Source organism: Centroberyx gerrardi, chromosome 2 (assembly GCF_048128805.1).
Source record: "Centroberyx gerrardi isolate f3 chromosome 2, fCenGer3.hap1.cur.20231027, whole genome shotgun sequence".
NCBI lineage: Eukaryota > Metazoa > Chordata > Actinopteri > Beryciformes > Berycidae > Centroberyx > Centroberyx gerrardi.
Genome location: NC_135998.1, coordinates 10,342,330 through 10,360,279, shown reverse-complemented (window position 1 = coordinate 10,360,279; position 17,950 = coordinate 10,342,330). Strand labels below are relative to the sequence as shown.

Sequence of the window (17,950 nt, the reverse complement as noted above, 5' to 3'; positions counted from 1 at the left end):
CAGAGCAGCGGGACACCTCAGCCACTAGTGATTGGTTCGGGGAAAATCAACACCCCCCCCCCCCCCCACACAGAAAACTACTAACATGGAGGCAATGTCAGACTGAATCATGGAGTGGAAACGAAATGGTCATTCAGTCTGAATATCAGGCTTGTTTTGAGGAAGATAAGATTTTAAAACTCTGTGCTAGATTGAATGATATTACAATGGACATTTTTTTGCAGTGTGTGAATTTCTGGCGCAGGACTCGTCAAGAAGCACACTTGGTTCCTCCTTACAACTTCCAACAGAGTAGGAATGAATCTGCGAGGAGATTCACCATCTAACACCATCTAAAGGTGTTAGACCGCTCGCCGTCACTTCACATGTGACACGGCATCCTCATCATATCACATTGCCCTAAAACCTCCCAATGGGATTGAAGTGAGAATAAAGATAACGGCACGGCATTACGTGACTCAACTCTGCGTCAACACACTCTCCCTCGAACAACTGTACTATTTTGAGTTGTAGCCTGTGTGTGGGAACACTTGCTGTGGGAACTATGAGACACACCGTAGGTAGAGACTTGAAACTGGTGAATACTTTTCTGCATGAATAGAGTGAGTGAATTCACTGCGGCTGTGTTCCCTTTTGTTGCAAGAATGAGCAACACGACCAATGATTTAAGAGCTTTCCTCCTCATTACATTATCCTGGTATATGTCGAGGAAAGCGGCCTATAATGGAGAGGGAGGTTTTCATGAAATGGAGAACCTGTTACTTCAAGTTTATCTCAAAACCTTTTAGGTGCATTTCACCCATCAACAGAAAAACACAAGACAAACAGAGTGAGTTGCAGAGTGTGAATCACCCAGTGGACTGCAGGATGTGTACCTGTAGCGGCGTGCTCTCGGCAGACATGGACGTGAAGCCCACGATGTCGCTGAAGTAAATGGTGACGCTGTCGAAAGCCTCTGCCTGTACCGTCTCTCCTCGCTTTAGCTGCTCTGCTACTGAGCTGCGTGCAGAGAGAGACACGTTTGGTCAAGAAGACGTTCAGGGAGAAGCGCTTCTGATGTGAATCCGTAAAGGTACATTCAGAAAAAATCATGTCAAGAAACAAAGTAGAGTTGAACAATTAATCCAAAAAAAAAAAAATGCAATACTGCCCTACAAAGCCAAAATGCATTAATTTCTTGACTAGTGAAACCGAGAAAAATGACTTCAATGTTTCATTTGTACCCAAACAAAAATATTGTTGGTGCAGAAGTAGACTTTATAATTTAAAAGCTATTATGTGAATCATTTCTCTTTATATGAAACCTACACTCTAGTTATAACCTTTGACCTTTAAGACCCCAAAAAGTAGTTACTGCTGTTTGTTTTTGGAGGGCAGAATAGGCTTATGAACTTCTGCAATTTCCAAATAGCAGAAGCTGCAATTAATTGCTTAAGAGAGAGAGGCGCCCAAAATGGATTTCTGAACAAGGTGTTTTAGAGCTGCAGGTAATCTTTGGTCCATTAATCAAGTATAATATTGGTGAAAACCTTTCATCATACTCAAACCCAGTAAATTCTGCACACTAACATCTATTTTTTTTTTTAACAAAATCACTTTTCTTTAAACAATTTTTAAGTTCTAAAAAAAAACTTGTGATATGAATCGCAGTTTAAATCGCAATGGCAATATTCTGTGAAATAACTGCAATTAAATTTTTTGTCAATATCTTTCAGCCATAAAACAAAGGAAGATATGCTCCAAATGATAAAAATAAAAAAAAATAAAAACAAGATCAAACAAGCATCTGCAGGCCCTCATACGATATTGCGAATCTGAATGTGCTCCTTATAGAAGTTTAATTTTTTTATTGCAGAAGTTTTGAATTAACCCTGAAAGATGTTTGCCTGTTTGCACTGGTTATGATGTTACATCCTTAAGTCTACCTTAAAACGCTTGAAGTTTTGTCTTTCAAAAAACACAATTATAGTATGCCTAGCAGGTTCAATTAATGAGATGTGAGAGTTTATCATTACAAATTATGCCCACATTAATTTTCTGTTAATTAAAAATACCAAAGGCAAACATTTTGTGACGGAAGCTAGCTAGCTTAATTCACATCGACATCTGTCTGTTCTCCCAGGCCGTCTCCTGTCTGTCAGGAAGGCTGTGAACGAGGGAGGGAGGGAGGGAGGGAGGGAGGATGTTTCAGCAGAAAAAAAGAGGGATAAATTGGTGAGAAAGAGAAAGCTTAGGAAGTCAAGGGTTCGCTATTTGCAAACTGTTGTGTTATCAAGATGCTTAAAACCGCTATCTTGTCTGTTCTCCTGGCTCCTTAATGAGAAGTTTGCCTGTCTGTTCTCCCTCTCTCTCTCTTCCCTTTCATCTACATTGAGATAGCACAGCGGGGAAACATGTATCTGTTAAGAAGCGTGATATGAGGAGGGATTTTTGAGTCTTCCATTAACACAGGAACTTAACATAATTGACAAAGTGTTATTGAGCCATGCCGGGGACATTCACCCCTAATTGCCGGGTTTGATAATCGGAGTTTGAAGCTTTCGGCGGCAGTGCAAAAAAGTGCGAGTGGAAGAAAAACATGATTATAATTCGTCTTACTGAGGCAAAATTTGGTAGAGGAGGTTTTCGGCTTTCCTTTTCTCTTCCAGGTAGGCTTGTGTTCGCTCCTCCACCAGGTTCTCCAGGTTATTGGCATACTGCTCCATCCTGGACAGCAGGTTGTTCAGAATACTAGTGCTGCCCTCCCTGTGGAAAACACACACACACACACATACACACATACAGTACAGTTAAGCAATAAGCCACAAGCAGCCAAGCTTTAAACTGATTTAAAAATGTTTCATTTTTAATTAACAATAATTAAGTAATAATTATCAAATGTTATTCTTCCATCAAGCAATATAATTCCAGTATCAGTATGAGATGACATTTATATTATCTGTTATCTGTCATAGGTGTGTGTTTCTTGCATATTATAAAGGCCGTGTGACTCAGTTGAGGGCCGGAACGACCCCCCCCCCAAGGGAGACCGAGGTCAAAAAAGCAACATTAGAACAAACATAAACGTTGCCGATCAAAAAAACACCTTATCAGAGTCAAATATTTAAAGTCAAATAAAATGTAGGAGCGCTCCAAGAGGCCAAAGTCCAACAGCAAACCAGCTGTTAACGGGTCAAAAATCTGGACAAAAAGCAAAGATGGCTCCAAACTGAGCCTGACAGTTCAAACTCACCAAGAGAGACGAGCTCATGATTTCAGCTTGAAATCATTGTTGTTGTTCACGACAGCATTGTTTATGACAGATGTCAAAATATGATCATTCTAATTCTAATTATAGTCCCTACTGGTTCAATCCCAGCAATTCAAATATATTTTATAATATATTGTATAATGTGTGTGTCTCTGGAGATTTCCATTTTCATACTCTGCGAGTGTGCACATGCGCACACACAAACACACACACACACACACATGCATGCACACGCACACATACACCGATGGAGCAAGAAGGTGAGTCATCCACCACCGTGGCGGTTAAAAGCATCAATGCTCGGCATCTTGCCATATTTCTTCTGGGTCACAGATCCTACATACACCCACATGTTGTTTAAGTTAAAAGAACGAAACATTAGAGGGAGACATGAAAGAGAATGATGAGTATCTCTGCACTGAACGTAATCGTACGGGCCACGCACTGCTCACTGCACACTATACCACAGACGTCCGTGCTTTCCCACCATTCATCCAACCCAACGGTAATCGCACAAACTGAGAAAGTTCTGGGTGATGAGAAAAGGCCAGAGGCTCCTTAAGAGGCCACACTCATCTCAACAAGTGATTTAATCGCGTATTCAGTCTTAAAACCTTCTTTCTCTTACAGCAAGTGAAAAAAAAAACCTACCAGAGGGATTAGATAACTCGTTGGTTTTCAAAGCAGCTCAACATTATCCTCAAATAATTGGAGTGGTGTGCCTTATATCAGGATTCTTTAAAAGCAAGTAAAAAAGGATTGAAAAACAGGTTTTGGAAACATAATAATATTAATGTAAATTTGTCCATCTAGTCTTTTATCAAGCTGTTTTTCAAATACTTTAAAGTAAACAAACCTAACAAAGTCCCAAGTAATTGTTGTAGTCAGAGACCTGGCACTTAATCAGATATTCAGCAATCAAACTCATGTAACAGATTTGTACACAAAGAAACATTTCAAGGCTGCATACAAAATTAAACGCCTTGTTCGGAGGAGTATTTTCTGCAGTGTAAGTGCGATGGGAAACTGTGAGCGGCTTCACCTGCGCGGTAAGAGGTCAGCTATTCACGGTGGAGCGAGGTGTCAGCTCCGCATGCGGGTTTAAACTGAACCGTTTGCTGCTGAAGACCCCCCTTGTTACCGCCGCCCTTCAGCCCGGCTCACACACGCACACACACACACACGCACCAAAAATAACAGCCCATCCGTCATGTCATGTCAACAACATACATTTGCCTAATGAAAATAACGGGCAAAGAGTGCATTAACACGGCGCCTTCTGAGGTGAAGGGCTTCGTACGCGAGAGGAGGAACTTTGCGTGCTGGGTGTCAGAGCATCCTTGAGTGCATCTGAGGATATCAATCATACAGAGCGCTCTCCACTTCCAGCCTCTGCAAATGGAAAGCTATACATCACTGGGCTCATCCTGAATTGACTTTGCTTCTGCTAACAGAGACACAGGAGGAGAGGTCAAGCTGGCAGGAGAAAACACATTAGTGGAGCAAACGCTTGTTTTCTGTTTGTAGATTCCCGTCCAAACCACCTGTTTTTAGATTGCTTGTGAATCAAATCAACACATCTATATTGTATTTTTCTGAGCCTGTAATAGCGATAGTCATTCTGTCCTTTTAGATATCTGGCTTTCAAGAGGAAGTTGGTAAGAATGAATAACTCTGTAGAAGTGCTGGGCGATATGGTTGAAATTAAAATCATGATAATCTCGATATCGATATATATCATGATTTAGCCTGATATTCAGACTGAATGGCCACTCCATTATTCAGCCTGAGATCATCTCCTTGTTAGCTGTTTTCTGTATGTGGGGGGGTTGATTTTCCTGTTTTCCCGTTTCACATTATTTTTTTGTGACACTGATGTTGGGTATATTTACTAACTTGACCAAGAATGTTGGTCGTTTTTGACTAAATTATCGTCTTTGCAAAGACAATACCATATGTTGGTTGAGGTATGATATCAACAAATATTATTCTGCCAAAACACCAATGAAAAAACCGTTGCACAAACGGTTCAAACTTTAGTCCCGCCCACAAAGGCCCTGATTGGCTCGATTGTTTCTCAGAGCGAGAACAAGCTGTTGACTAGAGCAACACCAGACTCTCTGAATCGCTCGGAAGAGCATTTTGTCAGAGTTTTTAAATAAAATTTGCTTGTTATCATCAATTTAGACAGCAGAAATGTTTGTCACGATATCACAACATCGCCATATCATCACAATATGATTCCACTGAAAGACGATAAACGATATTACTGAATTATCGCCCAGCCCTGCTCTGTAGTTCCAACAGGCAAAAAGAGAGACTGGGAGCATCGACAGCTGTTTGCTGTATCTTGAAACTACCTGGATGATGTGTGTGCATCTACAGCTGAGCTGTGAACATGTTCGGAGTATTGCGCTCCAAGTTGCCATTCAGCATAATGAACCACAACCTGTGTTTTGATCTTCATGTCACAACTCTTGGGACAGAAACCTCAACTGCAGCAGAACAGAACAACCTCTGGAAACTGGAACAAGCATCAGCCTGATGTCTAAAGGGAAACTCTTCTGAACGCATCTAGAAGTTAGATGTTGGGCAAAAGGTGGGATGGACATGGAATGGTCATTGTGTATGAGCATGAGCATGTGTGTGTGTGTGTGTGTGTGTGTGGAAGATTGCTGTATTATCTGTATGTCCTGTTTTTGCTGCACCTGACCAACAGAATTATATCAGTACAAACACACTTATATCAGATTCTGCCAAACAGCTCTATTTTTTTTTGCCAAGTGCTATAAATTGTTTATGTGTGTTTGTGTGTGTGTTTGTGTGTGTGTGTGTGACTGTCATTTCACATCAGCAGGGTTGCCACATACAGTAACTCTTTCTGACAGAGCAGCCCTACTCAGGGGAAAACATGCAGCCTGCCTTCCTGCATAGACATAAAACTCAGAACAAAAATATGCATAGGAATGATTCACGGGTTCATTGAAAACAATACCAGAAACATGGACTCACACCCCCCTCCTCCCCTCTCTCTCTCTCTCTCTCTCTCACACACACACACACACACGCATGCACACACACAGCAAAGAACACTTCCTGTCAAGAGCTGCCTGTCAGGAATTACAAACAGCCTTTTATCTAAAATTGTCTTAGTGATTTCCAGAACATGCTTCTCTTCCTGTTAGCCTTTTTGAATCCCTTAAACTCATCAACTTCACGGCAGTCTTAGGAACAACGGGGTTACACAGTGTTCACTTGTTGAGTGTGGTGATGAAAATACTAATAGTTGTGGAAGAAGCAGTCTCTATTGAACTCAGTTTGATGGCCTCAGGGATGCTGTGTTCAGAGTAAACACTAAAGTGCAGAAAATGTTAATTAATGAAGAATTAATGGTGCTCAATTGTTAAGTTAATTGATATTAGAAAACATAGCTGCTGTACTGAGTGTCCAGCGCCTACTAAAAAATAGTTTACGGAATGATGACATTTTCAGACTGAATAATGAAGTAAAGTGAAGTGAAACGGGTCTAGGCGGAGCTCACTTGTTGAGTTTGGTGATGTAGATCTTGACGTGTCCGAAGTCGGGCCTCTCGGCGGGATCCTCCGCCCAGCAGCCGTCCATCAGGAAGGTCAGCTCCTCGCAGTGGCAGCTGTTGTCTGTCGTGGGGCGAAAGTACGGCCGCTGCCCGTTACGCACCTTCTGCACAATCTCTGCGGTGGAGAGGAGAGAGAGAGAGAGAGAGAAGCGGAGAGAGTGCGGTCGAGAGTGAGCTTGTGTGTGGAGTGGGAAATGGAGTTTAAGTGTGTGTGTGTGTGTGTGTGTGTCAGAAGTGGTTCATGCATCTCATTCTGTTCAGCACAACTCCCTCATGATACTCTGGACCATTGCGATGCACTGTTGCTCACTCACTGAGCTTCCCAATACAGCTGCAGCCATACTGTCTGCCACTCTGCTTGGACATGAATGCCTATAAATAGTCTCCAGTCCAACCAGCATTCTCGCTGACTAATCGTTAACAAGTTATTTGGGCAGTATGTCAACGGACTTTTCGGCTGTTGTGCCGCTGATGAAAGCTTTATAGCCGAAATGTCCACTGACTGTCCAAGCAAATTGTTAAAAAGATTAGTCAGAGTGCGGGATTTCCTGTTGTTTTCTTTAATGGTTTCCCATGATGTTTTGAACCGGGCACTGACTGAATTCTTTTCTGGGAATTGAGCACGGCGTTTTCGCTTTGTATTGCATGTGAAGTCCGGTTGTCGATGACGAATTTCCCTTGAACTGGGCCAGTGAACGTACGCTTCATCACTAGCCTACATTTACACATCTTACACAGCTGAAAAAATCATTTAATTGAACTTGTCTTTAACTAATAACTTGTTATTGCTCTCATTATGCTAACGTAGCACTGCTAATTTCTCTGTTGAGATTCCACGATGGTTTCTGGATTTTGCTTAATTAACAAGCAGAACAAGTCGTTCTTCTGGCTGCAGTTAGATGGAGCGCTCAGTGATCGCTGAACTGCTGACTGAACTTTCAAACCTACAGTATTATTTGTGTGTTTATTGGTATTCTTTTAATGGTATTACTGTTGCATAGTCTTGTGCTATTTCTACTGGAACAATTAATGAATGCAGTCAGCAGAGCAAGCCTTTTGGTGTTGCTGATTGTTCCTTTTTGATCAATTTAAGTTTGTGAGTAATTTCCAAAATTCTTCTTCTTCTTCTTCTTTTCTTTTATTAAAATGTCCCTAAAAGCAAGAAGTTAGAGGACGCTAACTTTATCTTGAACCAGAAAATCATAATCACAGCCCTGATTCTCACACTAATTAGGACACAGCAAAACAGGTGCAGGCTTTCACTCGACTCGGGCCGAGAGTGGCTGTCGATAAGCGGCAGCCACTTGTACAATCAGTGTGTAGCGTGACTGTGAATAAAGGGCTAATGAAAGTCATCACGCACAGCAGAAGTGGCAAGCAGAGCTGCACCCCAGGAGGGTTTTATCCATCCGCTTTTTAGGGCTGTAATTCTGAACTCCTGATGCTAAATTGCTTCGCTTGATTGTCTTGCTGTCTCTTAGTTGGAGTGGCAGCGGTAAAGGGGAAATCATCAGGGTGAAGGAATTGGTAAAATCACAATGGTCAGTAAGTCTTAGTAGTAAACAGTCCAAAGTGTCAGTGGAGACTCAAGTTCGGGATTTTTCATTGTTTAGTTCAGTGATTCTGAACCTTTTTCATATCAAGGACCCCTAATTTTGTATACATTAGGGCCATATTTAATGAGATTTTGTCTCTGACTCACATCTAAGAATATTTTTATTGTTAGATATGATTTTGTCCAGAATCCCATGACTATCTGTATTGTATGTGGAGAGATAACAGTTAAATTATGATCAAAATAATCATTCTTCCACATTTTCTAATTGTGTTAACTTCTTGTAAACACATGAATGGCTTAACAATTGATCAATTTGCTGTGGACCCCCTGGAACCCTCTCAAGGACCCCTGATGGTCCCCGGACCCCACGTTGAGAACCATTGGTTTAGTTCATTACAAAACTAACAAGGTACCAAGCATGTCTTATATATATGATACATGATGATATAAGATATATATATGTCTTATATATCATTGTCTCAAGAATTGTGGTAATAGTTAGCATTATTTCCTTTAGCAATTATGAGCTTCTTTCTATTTCTATTCTATTTTTTTGTCTTAGTGTTTTTTCTCTTGTTGCTGCTTTTGAAGCATAACTTACCAATTAGAGGGAATTGAGCCCAAGGACCATCAAAGTGGAGCACATAAAAGTCTGAAACACCTCACTAGGCCCCTTTTTACATTGGGAACTATTTAATTTTTCTTCAAAGTAATATATAAATGTAAAAATCTACTTGCAGCTGCTTCAACTAATAAAGCTTTACCTTGGCCATTTAAGATAAATTTTTATGAAGGAACGTCTTGGATTAAGTGGTCATATAAGAACACATGCGTATTGAATGGCTAACCTTTAACATTGTATTCTTTATCATTTTGCTTCCCTACGCTTTGTTTGCACGCTGTAATTCTTCATAGCTATGAGATGTTTATGCCCTTGTGGTTTGTCGAAGCCCGGATGTCAGATATGTTGATTTTGTCAGACGTCTGACTCCAACTAGCTTCGACATCTGGGGGACACGTGTTCTTCACATGTATAGATGGGTGCAGGGCCGCAACGTAGATCCACTTCGAAATGTTATGAATACAAATGGTATGAATGAAGGTCCTAGTATGTGGGCTTTACTCTTTTCTACCTCTGTGAAAAATGATGAAATGGGATTTTTCACCTGTTCTTCAGAAATAACTTCAACAGTTTTCTGCTCAATAAAGAGGCCTAATAATATGGAACTTACCCCCCAAATAAGATCATTTTTTACTAGATAAACATGATAGAAATATGGGTTTTGTTTGTGAATCAGGAAATAAATACTAATTGTGTCTGTTCACCTGTGTACATTGATGTATCCATTGTTCATATTGCTTGATTTCATAGGCTTTTGTCTGCACAAATGCATGTTTTTTTTTATATCAAGGGTTTGCTGTTTGTTTGCTAATTTAAAGGATCCACATTAGCAGTCATCTGGGCTTCCTGAGGCCCATAAAAGACAGTTGTGTTTACCTTTGGGGCTCAGGTCCATGCCGTCCACATAGAAAGGTCCATTCCTCAAGGCTATTTCCTGGAGTATTATGCCAAAACTGTACACATCACCCTTCTGTGTCCCTTGAGGGGGATGGCGGTCGTATATCAGCAGCTCTGGAGCCGTCCAAAGCTTCTCTGCAAATGAGTCGCAGTCAAACAGACAGACAGACAGTTACAGACACACTGGCAACATGTCCTCCTTGGTCTGAACGTCTACTAGAGAGGAGACTTAGTGCTGCGACCGGACGATCGCCACACCAACAGGATGAACTTGACTTACTTGCATAGAGTGCGTGCGAGTCATCGTTTTCGCAGGACGAGCGGAAGCTGGCCAAGCCATAATCCGTGATTTTCAAAACAAATCGACTGTCCACCACGCAATTAGATGACTTCAGATTTCCATGGCAGCCAATGTAGCTGTTGTGGAGGTAGTTCATTCCCTGGTGGAGAGGAGCGTCAAATGAAGCATTAAGGGGCGTTCGTTTTTTCCTACGGCAAATCATACATGAAAATACACAAATCCGGCCATATGGAAATAATACGGTTTGACAAGTGGATGTATGCTGAGCGGTTATGAAAGGGGCCGTGTTTCAAGGACGGCGCTTTCACGGGGGAATTCCTGTGAAATTATTTTTAATTCCTTTGGGGGACACTGGGTACTGAATGCACTCATGTTCAATATTTTGTGGAAACGGTGAGTCAAAGAGCAATTTAGTAGGAGGGCTTTGTCATGCATGTAGTTAAATATAGCATCTGTCCAAGACACTGATCTGCTGACAAAAAGCCCCTTTGTTAGGGGGGATTACAAATAATTTTCTAAAATACATCGATGATTAGTTTTGATTAAGTGGAAGGAAATTTCTTGTAAGTTTATGATTATGTTTCTGTCCTACAATATGTAGTTTTATACAATATACTATGCCAAAACTATGCATGGTGGTCCTTCTCGCTCTCTTTCTCTGCCACACACACTCTCTCACAAACTGTCCATGTGAACCAATAACAACCTAAATACAGTTTGAAGTTTATGTGAAAGCATCTAATTAAAGGTTGAGATGTGACCTTTTCTTTTTACATCATGCAGATCGATATCTGTTTCCCTTCCACAGATGCAGTAACGTCCTGCCTTTGACCATCAGTCTTTGTTTATGACCCCTTCGATCCGACCCCCACATACCTTCACTATATCATTGATCAGCGAGTAGCGGAACATCCAGTCCAGGTTGATGCTCTCATTCTCCAAAATGTCCTGGAAAAACAAACACGAAACAACTCAAACACAGAGGACCAGACTAAAAAATTGCATAACCATTTCTGAAATATCATTTTAACTTCTAGGGGGCTTCTCAGCAAAGAAAGCCCACAGATAAAAGTTCTCTCTCTTAACATTTTTTAGACTAATTACCACCTTCAGGCCACATATCATATATTCTTTATCATCCTCGGGGTTAAATGTGCCCCATGTAACTCGACCCTGCAGGCTAACATCAAGGAAAGAAACTAATGACCTAAAAAGGCCTGCGGCGAGCCACTTACTGGAATCTGAATCCCGGCTGTCGTCCAGCTACATCGCATCAAGTACCACTATCTGTCATTTACGTAGAAATACTTTTCTGCAAGTGTGAGTGATAAACTCCATGACTGAGCTTCCCAGAGTTTTCCAGCTCTTCCTTTTCTGGCAATTAAGGAGCTGCTGGCATGTCAGGAGCATGCGGGACGGGCCCAGAACAAGTTTTCTCAATGCATCATGTACTTCTCAGTGCGTTCGGGAAATGCCAAATCGGAAAGGTCGCACGTCAAGCGGTGTATTTCAGACAAAAACTAAAATATCTTAGGTCCTCACATACAGAAAGCTGCAAAAAATCGATAATTCGATCGATAATTTCACTTGTTTCCAATGCAAATCAACTTGTTTCAAGTGTCGTTTTCTTGATAGTAATGCAGTGATCTGCCTTATTCTGACTTTCAAGATATATTTCTAGAAAATTCCTGAAACAAGTGAAATTGCATTGGAAACAAGTGGAGTTATCTCACCTCACTGGCAGAATTTTCCTTAAGAAAAATAAGATTTGAAGGTTGAATATGAGACTAAATGACTTGTTAAGATGAATGTTTTTTGCAGTGTTTCTTGTGGACTAAATAAAGGGATTTCAGCTGGTCGTGTTTATCTCAGCATAGTTCCAGGAATAGCGGTTTGATTCCCACTGGGGCCATCCATGCTAAAACTGTTTACTCTCATGGCAGTGCAATGCCCTTTGGATCAAAAGTGTCCATCAAACGGCATATGTTAGGTATTTTTCATTCAATGATTAAGCTATCTTTGGCAAAACACCAACAACAACAAACAAACCCTGAACGTGTATTCCACCTCCCAGTCTTATCATGTATGGGTACCCGCAGGTCAAGTCAATGCATACACAAAGCAAGTATACGTGTGTGTAATCCAAACAGGGAGAAGAGCGTTACCTGAAGACTGCCTCTGGGACAATATTCTGTTACGATGCAGATGTTCGGAGGATCAATGCAGGCCCCGATGAACCTGGTGAGATGGTTGAACTGAACGTCTCTCATCTGAAAATAACCACACAAACACCTCGCCGCCGTGAGTGTAAATCTTTCCAACATTACATCCCCCCCCCAAAAAAAACCCCCCATGGAACCAGAAGAAGGAGAGGACTGACAGTTCATTTATATAAAAAGTTTTAAAATATGCTGCCAGCAGTTCATCAGAATAGTCTATTTACAGTAGGCTAGCTGGCACAGTGTCTTTTCTACGTGTTGAGAAGCATTCCTGCATAGGGCACCTAGTTGAAACATGTGCATGTGAATAAATTGCCCTTGGAGGTTATGAATGAGCCAGTGTACTGAGGAGCTACAGTGGGTGAAAAAAACCTTGAGGTGTTGAGAGGATGTACTAGCAGTAATATCAGAGCGGGAGCGGGCGAAACGTGTAAAAATGCACTACATGGAAAACGATCACTAATTCCTTGCTCTGTTTTTACGACGCTAGATGCCTTCCAAAAAAATGAATCGTATCAAATGCATGGAAAAACAAGAGATGCTCGCGCTTGTTATGGAGAGACAACATGGCTGAGTTTGTTTACTGACGGGCTCCGTTTGATGAAAATGCACAAAAAAAGAAATTATATTTTCTCTTATAGAAACAAGTTTTATGAATCCCTTCCACACGTCTTCATTCCAATCCATATGAGGACTGACAGGAGGCAACGCAAAATAAAAAAATCTCTCTGTAGCCAGCGTGAAACTTCCAAAAACAGTGTTCATAATTTCAACAGTCCTGTTTTGCTTTTGAGCACATTTCACAGAAGAGCGGAGGTGAGTGACAGCTGCTCTCACACCAGAACCAGGGAGTTACTCGCTCCTGTTTCACAGCTCAGGAGAAGTTAGCCTACCCTTTGGCCTATATAATTTCCCCCGCTGAACACTGGTGAGGAAGGGAGGAGCACAGAGGGGGGGAGGAGGAGAGGAGGAGAAAGGGGAAGGGGCAAGCGGGGGATGAGGAGGAGGAGGAGGAGGAGGAGGAGGAGGAGAGACTGCTGGAAGACAAGTGGTTAAGTTTCCATTGGCAGGCCCATCTCTTCCCCATCTGGTTGGCTTTTTCATGAGCTGTGGCCTGACAGCCGATCAGGCCCCCGGGGCGTCTGAGAAGCTGGCAGCTCAGACGGCTGTCTCTCTCTCTCTCCTGTGTGCGCCTGCCGACCGACCGACCGACCGACCGACCGACCGACCGACCGAGAGGCCACAGAGGCATCTAGGCCCACACTGCTCCCCTCCGCCGCAACGGGCCGCAACTCACACGAAGGGAGCAAACCAGAGAGACGAGAGAGGGAGAGTTTGCGTGTGAGAAAGAGAGAAGGAGATAGAGATAGAAGAGAGATACTGAGGGAGTGAAGTAAAGAAAGGCCAAACATCTTCTCCACGAGCGTCCATCTTGTCCGTGAGCGCTGATGTAATTCCTGAGTTTCTGGGTTTCCCTCTGTTTCCATCACTAAGCCACATAAACTGCGTGGATTCTTTTCCTCCTTGTTCCTTATCACTCTCTCGTGAACGCCAATTCCGCTAGCCGAAGAAGGAACCTTTTCATCAACAGCTGTTGTTGCTAATGTTGAAGAGGCTCTGTGAGGAAGTTAACTCTTTGCTGCGAGCACATGTTTGAGGTAATCAGCGATATCCTGCAGTGGCAGCGGTTAGCGGTCCGCCTTTGAACACGCTGATAATGAGCCAGTTCCCACATCCGGCAAGTAAGGTCTGCTTTAAAAAGTCATTTACTTTTCTATTCAGTCAGAGAAAAACTGACTTTTTTTAAATAAGTGAAACAATGTATTTGGGATGAGATAATTTCCCTTTTTTTCCTTTTTTCCACTGCAACTCAACTTGTTTGAAGAATTTTCTTAAGAGCCTTCTTCTTTCTTAATTGAGTGATGGACCTTATTTGAAAGTCTCTCACCTGTTTGAAGAAAAATCTTGAAACAAGTTGAGTTGCTCTGGAAACAAGTGAAATTATGTCAACACTTTGGCAATTTTCCCCTTGTTTTTGATTTAAAAAAAAGAAGATTTTAAGAGTCAATATACATGATTTAATGAATACAAAGTGTTAAGGATGGAGGTTTTTTTTCCAATTCACCCCCAAGGCCTTCAGTGTCTCTTGGCTTGAAACAAGCAACTAGCCACAGTTTTCTCAGATGGGGGTCCACGGCCAACTGCAGGTCTATTTTTGGTTCCTTCTTGTGAAAAAAATCGAGAACTGCAGGCACAACAGGTATCCAGTCAACATGAACGCACACAGCTGTAGGATGTTTTTCTGCATGTATTCTGCATTTTTTTTTGCATGTATTTCTGTATCTGCTGTACCTGTATCTGCTGTGTATTGTGAAAATCTGTAAATTGAAAATATGTGTAAATATGTTTGTAAATATGTTTTAACCCCTCCACCCCTGATTTAAAGGAGAAAGCAGGTTTGAGTTACAGCCCATCTGTGTGCATCTATTTTAGACTTCCCCCAATCATTTTTCAATGCACGCTGTAAGTAATTCGATTTTTTTAACATTTACTTGTTTTTCATAGTTTTTAAAATACAACTTTTACAGTGTCAAACCTAGCTTGAAATTAGACTGGACCTTGAGGGATTTTTGAGGGATTATTTCCTGGTAGAGACTTCCATTTCTTCTTGTGATTGACAGTAAGCAGAGTGTGAAGGTGTCATGGTGGCTCAGTGGTCTAAGGCGCGCACCATGTGGCCGCAGCGTCCCAGGTTTGAATCCAGCCCAGGACCTTTGTCGCATGTCATCCCCCTCTCTCTCTACCCCAGTCTTTCCCATTTCTCTCCACTTTCAGCTGTCTAATAAAGAAAAAATGCCAAAATAAAACCTTTAAAAAAACAATAAGTAGGGCGGAACGTAATGCGCACACTGATATGAAAACACTCAACTATGAAATGAAATAAAACAGAAACTCTGACAAAACCAAATTAATGTTTACTGTGATGGATTATCTGACTCTGGCAATTTTCAAGTCTGTGGAAGTTGTTTTTCATACTGTACAAGAATGAATGGCAGCAAAAAGCCCTGATATCTCCAACTATGCTGACTGTGCGCAGACACACCAGGTATAATGGAAAGTAGAGGGGAAACCTAGAATACACCGGTATTATCCTTTAACCTATAGGGAATATCTGGTCGGATGAATTCTGGTCACAAAGTTCATACTCTTCATACTGTACTTTTTCAAGTTGTCAAACTACAAGTCAAAGTCAAGTCCCAAGTCAGCAGAACCCAAGTCAAGTCAACTCTCAAGTCTTCTCTTCGTGCATCAAGTCAAGTTTCAAGCTATTACAATTGTGACTCGAGTCTGACTCGAGTCCAAGTCATCTGACTCGAGACAAATTCACGTAACATTTATTGTCTTTGGCGAATAAAGTGACACTGATTCTGATTGGGATTAAAAACAAAAAGAGGAGAAATTAAGAAAATAGATTGGACCGACTTAAAAAATAGGGGATGTAGGATTAAACTGAAACATAAATTAATTAAACCAAACATTCAAAACAGTAAAATATAAGGTATTAATGAACACTTACATGTTTGAGTTCAAACAAAACTTGTCTGGTCAGCTCTATCCTCTTCTTGTTGACATGCTTGATGGCCACCAGGTTTCCCTGTGAGAGAGCGAGAGAGAGAGAGATGAGTCCAGTGTGAGTGACAGCTCCGATCTGGAGTTCAGTTCATACAAGGCTTTTCATTATATGGGAAGAACAACATGAGAGCATAACAAGGACGCCTAGAGACTAAATGTAAATAAAGTCTAAAAACATATTGACTAATGTGAGTCATATTTAATCAAAGCACAGTCAAAGGCCGTGGAAATGAAGGCAGAAACAAGAGGGTTCAAATGAAGGCGCAGCAGCTTGCAGTATAGCCTGCAGGTACATATGGGGCCTATTTGCAGATGAAGAATCGTATCTGTCACTTTGATATGCGAGGATCGGTAAATCCGCACAGAGGAGAGAGAGAAGGGAGGTGAATTCCACAGAGCCGCAGACATGAAAGACTGATTGGTAGAGTGCGCTACTGGTAGCAACTGTAGAAACTCATGCAACTCGACGCAACTTCATGTGTGTGGGAACTGTATCTCTATTTATGATTCACAGCCCTTGTTAGCAGCCGAGGAAGGCAGAAATATCTACATTGCAACTGCTGAATGAAGTCAGCATCATTTTGAATTAAGTTCACTAAATGTAGGAGAATGTTGGGTTATTTTTCTGTTTTTTTTTTTATTTTTCAAGGCCCTTGAATCTCACTCTCTCTGTCGTTCTTCGTTTTTTTTATTTGAGCACCTGTAGCCTGTATTGAATTCAATAAGGCAAAAGGCAGGGCGCACTACGGTACCTCAGATGCTCCGTGAGGCATGCAAACTGCAGCGTGACATCAGCATTTATATAAAAAAGTGCATCGTGCCGCTAACAACACAAAGACATGAGAGGTATCTCATTATCCAGGAGCGTCTTTTGTCACATTTCCTCACACCTCCTCCATCTTATTAAGGAGATACATTAACAACAGCAACAAGTTGATGGTCATGTCCAGACTGGGTGGTGGGGGAGTGTTTAAAAAAAAAAAAAAAGAAAAGTGACGCACTCTGCGGCTCACATTAAAACCAACTAGCTAAATTCGCCCACACTCTCTCTCTCTCTCTCTCCCTCTCTCTCCCTCTCTCTCCTCTCCAGCTCCTCGGCTTTCTCTGCGAGTGTGCACATGTGTGGGTGGAAAAGGAGTGCGCAGGAGTTGAAAATGTCAGAACTCACTAAGCCTTACCTTAAAATAGCCAGTTTTTGCAAATAGCTGATATTTTCCATGGGCAGTTATCAAGGAGCCGTAGCTGGAACCTCTCTGGAAAAGGTGCAAGGAGTAGTAAGACAAATGCCAGTAACAGCTACGAGTGGATGAGAGCTAAGAGAGATGAGCAGAGGGGATTAAATCTTGGTCAGTTGAGGCAGTCATTTCACTTTGTTCATTTCACCTCGCCGCGACACACAGGACACTCTCTTTCTTTTAAACACACAGTCGCAAAAGCCACATCCATTGACGTTTTCCATCCAATTTATCCATTAGCAGCTTTGTCTGTGTGCCGCGGATTTGCCTTTCACCCATGTTTGAGAAAATGTTTTCATAATACCAAATACAGTCCTTGGGCAAATGTCTGCACACAAAGTGAATAAAAATCAAGTGGGCGCTCTGCATACAGACAGTCAGCAGCAAGTGACTACACATTTGTATAGAATGCAAATATTGGCAACACATGGCACACTGGAAAATACATTGGTCTGGAAAATTACTGTGTTTTCCACAGTATTATCCCTGGAATTGGGCTGAAAACCAGTAATGAAAAAGGTGTGTGTGCATGTGCTCTGGTGAATGCTTGCACGTGTGTGTAGCTTGCATGAACGCTTGCACGTGTGTGAGTGTGTATGTGCGTATGTGCGTTGAAATACAACCCAAAAGGAGACGCATT

At 41.7% G+C, this 17,950-nt stretch overlaps 2 protein-coding genes across 2 annotated transcripts in view; both read right to left on the bottom strand.

Moving 5' to 3' along the window:
• The window catches only part of LOC139926893 (annexin A1-like), a 161,874-nt gene that overhangs the window by 79,522 nt on the left and 64,402 nt on the right, over positions 1-17,950 (bottom strand). The window lies entirely within an intron of this gene.
• The window catches only part of npr2 (natriuretic peptide receptor 2), a 50,442-nt gene that overhangs the window by 7,045 nt on the left and 25,447 nt on the right, over positions 1-17,950 (bottom strand). Inside the window, exons 9-17 of the mRNA XM_071918759.2 lie at positions 17,254-17,328; positions 16,020-16,097; positions 12,389-12,493; positions 11,100-11,171; positions 10,203-10,362; positions 9,902-10,057; positions 6,792-6,960; positions 2,599-2,745; positions 876-999 (exon numbers count right to left, since the gene is read on the bottom strand). Coding sequence (XP_071774860.1) covers positions 876-999; positions 2,599-2,745; positions 6,792-6,960; positions 9,902-10,057; positions 10,203-10,362; positions 11,100-11,171; positions 12,389-12,493; positions 16,020-16,097; positions 17,254-17,328 — 1,086 coding nt within the window. The remainder of the gene's footprint in view (positions 1-875; positions 1,000-2,598; positions 2,746-6,791; positions 6,961-9,901; positions 10,058-10,202; positions 10,363-11,099; positions 11,172-12,388; positions 12,494-16,019; positions 16,098-17,253; positions 17,329-17,950) is intronic.